This window comes from Carex rostrata, chromosome 26 (genome assembly GCF_964058835.1).
Source record: "Carex rostrata chromosome 26, lpCarRost1.2, whole genome shotgun sequence".
NCBI lineage: Eukaryota > Viridiplantae > Streptophyta > Magnoliopsida > Poales > Cyperaceae > Carex > Carex rostrata.
In genome coordinates this window covers 3,381,875-3,386,796 of record NC_135943.1, presented here as the reverse complement: position 1 = coordinate 3,386,796, position 4,922 = coordinate 3,381,875, and the positions used below count along the sequence as shown (strand labels likewise).

At 41.8% G+C, this 4,922-nt stretch overlaps 1 protein-coding gene across 1 annotated transcript; it reads left to right on the top strand.

Annotated features, from left to right (window-relative positions):
- The first annotated feature begins 228 nt into the window (after positions 1-228).
- LOC144544295 (uncharacterized) lies at positions 229-4,922 on the top strand. The gene is made up of 2 exons (XM_078292750.1): positions 229-2,389; positions 3,365-4,922. Exons 1-2 carry the CDS (start codon positions 497-499, stop codon positions 4,532-4,534), a joined length of 3,063 nt encoding a protein of 1,020 aa, XP_078148876.1. The 5' UTR covers positions 229-496; the 3' UTR covers positions 4,535-4,922.

Here is a 4,922-nt window from a genome sequence, read left to right as displayed (position 1 = left end):
TACCTGTTATTCCATTGGAATCATAGCAGATTTATTTCCCAGAACTTGTCATCTTCAATAGATTAGCACTGACACATAAAAATAAAAAAATAGGAAGAAGAAAAAATGATCGACTTGCAAAATAAGAAAATTGAAAATAGTTCTTCAAAATTATATTTTATGAAGAAAAGGGGTACAGACTAAAATTTCTGAGATGTAAGACGTAGCATTACAGACATGGGAGAACAAGGGTACATTTTGGGTTTATACAAGGGCGCTCTTGCTCTGCTTGCCTCCGCCTCTCTTCCTCTTTCTTCCCCACAAAACCCTCCAAGCCTCCACAAAGCACTGATTAAAGCATCAAAACCCTGCTTGTCTACTCGCTTACTTCGTGATATGAACAAATTATAGCAATTTACTGGAAACCCTACTTCTCTCTCTCTCTCTCTCTTTCCCATCGCTCCAAATTGGCTCCTCCAGTCTCGTCTCTCTTCCGGAAAAGAACCCGAGGAGCACCATGGATAGAGATCCGAGCGAGGGACCCGTACTAAGAGACAGAGTCGAAGAAGAAGAAGATGACGATAGTGATGACGAAGAAGAGCTGCTAGTAGAGGAGCGAGAGGCTGAGATGGTTTCATTTCTCAATCCAGACAAAGTTACGAAGAGGAAAGCTTGGTTTCTCGTGTCCACTGGTAATGTCTCAAAAACCACGCCTCTCGTCCCTTCCAATTACAGTAACCCCTCTATTGTCGCCATTGAAGATCCCAAATTTCAATTCAAAGGCTGGTGCAGCTCCCCGCGCCAGTGGGAGCAGTGGGTCGCTAAGCTCCTGCCTAAATTCGGTCAAATCTGGAAAAAGGTTGGGATCTTTGACGCAATTCTGATCTCTACTTACCGAATTAGACGGGACCCATCTTCAATCTTTGCCCTAGTTTCCTACTGGTGTGAAGAAACCAACACCTTCCTCTTCCCCTGGGGTGAGGTAACTATAACCCTAGAGGACATCATAATTCTTAGCGGGTTATCAGTCCTGGGAGAACCTGTTAAATCCCCAATGGCTGAAGAGATGAAGGAGGTCGACTCGAGATTAAATGAAGAAAGGCTAAAATTTAACCGAAGTACGAGCAAGAAAGCACACCATTCGGCCTGGATGAAGGTTTTCATGGAGAGAGATAGTGATGAATTGGAGCATGCAGCATTTCTCTCTCTGTGGCTGTCTCGGTTTGTGTTCCCTTGCCATCCTGAGATGACGATCAGGCCACATGTATTCCCCATTGCCATTCGGTTGAGCTACGGTCAGAGAATAGCACTTGCTCCATCGGTCTTAGCGAGCATTTATCGTGATTTAAGAGAGATGAAAAGGTGTTTGGTAAACAGAATCGGTGGTATGAAGGATGGGCCTCTGGTTGTTTGGGCCCCATTTCACATACTGCAAGTCTGGATCTGGGAGCGGTTCCCTGGCTTGAGACCCGAGACCCAAAATCTGGTAAAGGACGGTGAGCCTCGTGCTGCCAGGTGGCATGATGTTGGTAAAAAGCTCGACCTCGGACTGGTACAGTCAGTCTTTAGCAATCCAAACTCATTTAAATACCGACCTTATGCAATAAGCTCCTCAAACTGGTACAAGGAGGGGTGTGATGAGCTAATTAGAGATGACGAGTTGAGATCATTTGCCCAGTGTTTGTGCACATGCGAATTGGTTGGAGTTGAAACAATTGAGCTATATTTACCGAATCGGGTTGCAATGCAATTCGGGTTTGACCAGGATTTACCTGACCCATTTTCTAGGGTCTGTAATATGGGCTGGGAGGCTGCTTGGAGAACTTATGAAATTACTGCAGATAACATTGGTCTTTATGTGCCACCTCAGCCATTTGAACCTGGAGTTACTGTAAATTATTTTAGCTGGTGGAGAGAGTATATGCTGGCATGTTGTAATGCCGGTATTGGCGATATGGGAGCTGGTATGCCTCAGGTGATGGTAACAAGGGAGAATAGTAGAGGAAAGAGTAAGAGTGGGAGTAAAAAGGCTAGGGTTTCATCACCCGGTGATAAAAAGAGGAAGATTCAGGATTGTTATGACTCGACAGTGTCAGATTGGGTAGGAAGTAAAGTACGTGATATTCGTGAAATTGGGGCTAAAGGTGTGAAAGGCACAAAAGGAGGTAAGAGTCTTAATCACCATCTTTCATTTGAGGAGATGAATAATATGGTTTTGGATGGTAGTGGATCGGGTCCAGACCTGTTAACCCCAGCAGATGTAATCATGGAAAGAGCAGATGATTTGCCGAGTCAAGTGTCTGGTTCCGTTGGAGATGGAAGAGGTGTTGGTTTTCTGGAGATGAAAAGTATCACGGGAGATATTTTGAAAAAGGTGATCAAAGAAGATACTGCTATTAAGCAAGAGAAGGTATTTTATAAATCATTACTTTGTCCTATGCCAGGTTGTATTATACTAACTGGTTAGTTTCTGTCCAGGTGCCACTTGTATGGTAAAGTGACTTGGTTTCTTTTACTGGTACCAGACTGACTGATTCCTCCAATATTATCTGCTGGTCTCATTTGTACCAGATTTGTAAAGAAAAACGTATGTATAAGAATAGAAGCACCAAGCGGGAATTTGATAATTATCTTTACTTGGTCATCTTCTTTTTTTCTTCTAAAATTTATTAATTAATAAACTTCTTGCTATATATGCAAAATTACAAACTACTGTTCATTTGGCAAGGCACAATTCCCTATTGATATTCTAAAAAAGAAATAATTTACCCTCTAAAATTAATTATTTTTATTCTTACCATATAAAACTCGTATCTTGTAATAGAGCACATGTGGTTAGGTTAGGCATGGTTGGATGCAATTACTCTCATGTCAACTGCATGTCAATAATTACTTGACATGCGAAGAAAATTACAAACGAGGAACACAATCCTCATCATTTAATTGATTGTGTGAGAAGCTGTTTTAGGTAAAATCTCATGTACTTCATACACTTTTTTTCTAAAGAAGGACACAGAAAATATACAGAATCAGGCAACTTACTGTTTTTCACCCCTACATAATGCCATATTGTTTGTTAACTGTAGGAAATAGAAAATACCCAGAGTCTTGTAATGCAAAATTATCAGCTGCACATGCCCCTTCAATCATATTAGGTTAAGTTGGCTGGTTGAATATTGCAAGTATTATATCTAATACTATATCTAGTACTTATTACATAAGATGGATGCAATTTAATTTGAACTAATGTTTGGAGGGAAATGGTTATCGAGATTCAAGACTATTACAAGAGTTGTATACTAAGAAATAAGGTTCAATTTCTTTTTTTTTTTGCAACTTTATATACTGATTGAATTACCTAAACTCATTATTCATTTGCCTTAAGGTAACTGTTGAGGTTGGTGAAAGAAGCCAAGAGCAAGCTGTTACTGACAGGCGTGAAGGATGCTATCCCTCACAACAGGAGACTGTGACAACCCTGCCTGTTAGCACAGTCACCAATGCAGGGCCAAAAATGATGCCCATTTTGTCTGATTCAAATCTGCAACCCAATAAGGGTGCAAATATCAAGGTTGATAAGGGAGTGTTAGGGAATCTGAATTTGAGAACAGGGGGTGATAATACCGGGGCAAGAAATCTAAATTTTAAATTGGATGGCATGGTCCCTGACGGAGAGGCAAGAGTTAAGCTGACATCTATTCAAGAGAAAAATAGTGAAGAATGGGTAAAGATGGCCAGTGGTGGGTTGATTCAAGTGGCAATTGAGGGGTTGCCCAATCATGCCAGGACGGCTGTCGAAACACAGGTCGAGGCAGGAAAGGAATCTGAGGGAGGAGAGAAGATACAATTGGATGGGAGAGAGCAAGTACAGGGTTCACATCATAATGTAGATAAAGAAACAACTGTTAGTGAGTCTTCAAATGCTGAGTTAACATGGAAGGAAGGAGAAGAACAAAGAAAGGCTGGAGAAAATGAAGTGCTTATGGAAGGTCTGGTACCAGTTGTACCAACTGAAGCTTCTGAAGAGAAAAACAGCAGCAATCCTGAGAAGGTTGTACAAACTGATGGGTCAGTTGCGCCAGTGGTCCCAACTGAAACTTCCACAGTGAGGAATACTGATGTGTCAATGAATGAAGAGAGAGAGGGACCTGTCGAGCCTGCTGTACCAATGCATCCTTCTAGAGTGCCAGAGGATTCTAGGGAGAGGAACCCTAGTGCAATACCTCACAATGAAAGAGAACTGCTCTCTCCCCATACTGTGCCGGTGCAAGTGTCTAGAGAGAGACTCTCAAGCAGAGAGCCACCCCTTGCACCAGCTGATGCTGCTGTGCTGTCACCCCAGGGAGGGGTTTCTAGAGATAGGAGCAGTACACCTGCAGTGCATGGCCGTGTTAGCATGGGGGTAAGTAGCATGGACCGATATGCGGCAGAACTGCGCACACAAAGGGCCAATAAAGAGGCAAAGGAATTAGCAGAGATTAAAAAATTAAAACAGGAAATTAAGGATATGAAGCAAAGTATCATGATGTTAGAGGGGGGTCCTAGTCTGTCTTAGTTGGTGGTTTGGAGGGTCCCGCAAGCCAGTCATAGTCACTAATCTTCTGTAATAACTTCTTCTGGGTGTTGAGAGATGGTATTTAACATTAAATGTGCGCAACCTTTTTTCACTTGTTTGGCAATTGAAGGGGTGGGAAGAGGGGGGTTGTTAGTTGTAGTGTTGTTATTTTTTAGGCTAAAATGTCGGTAACTTTATTATTGTTTTTCTTGGGTCCTATGTTTACTGTGTCATTTGTAGATGAAATTGGTGTGGTTTGTTGTAGGTGATCCTTGTGTTAGTGGAGGTATTTGTAGAATACATTGGTGTGGTGTAGTATTATTAGGGAGGAGTTAATCATGTATCTCATGTGTCTTTTAATATTAGAAAGGAAAAACTTGTCCCAATT

What these genes read in the sequence shown, in the direction of transcription:
- LOC144544295 (XM_078292750.1), top strand. Translation starts at nt 497, where the DNA reads ATGGATAGAGATCCGAGCGAGGGACCCGTACTAAGAGACAGAGTCGAA. An exon ending in CTGCTATTAAGCAAGAGAAG is followed by an intron (nt 2,390 to 3,364) that starts GTATTTTATAAA and finishes ATTTGCCTTAAG; the next exon opens with GTAACTGTTGAGGTTGGTGA.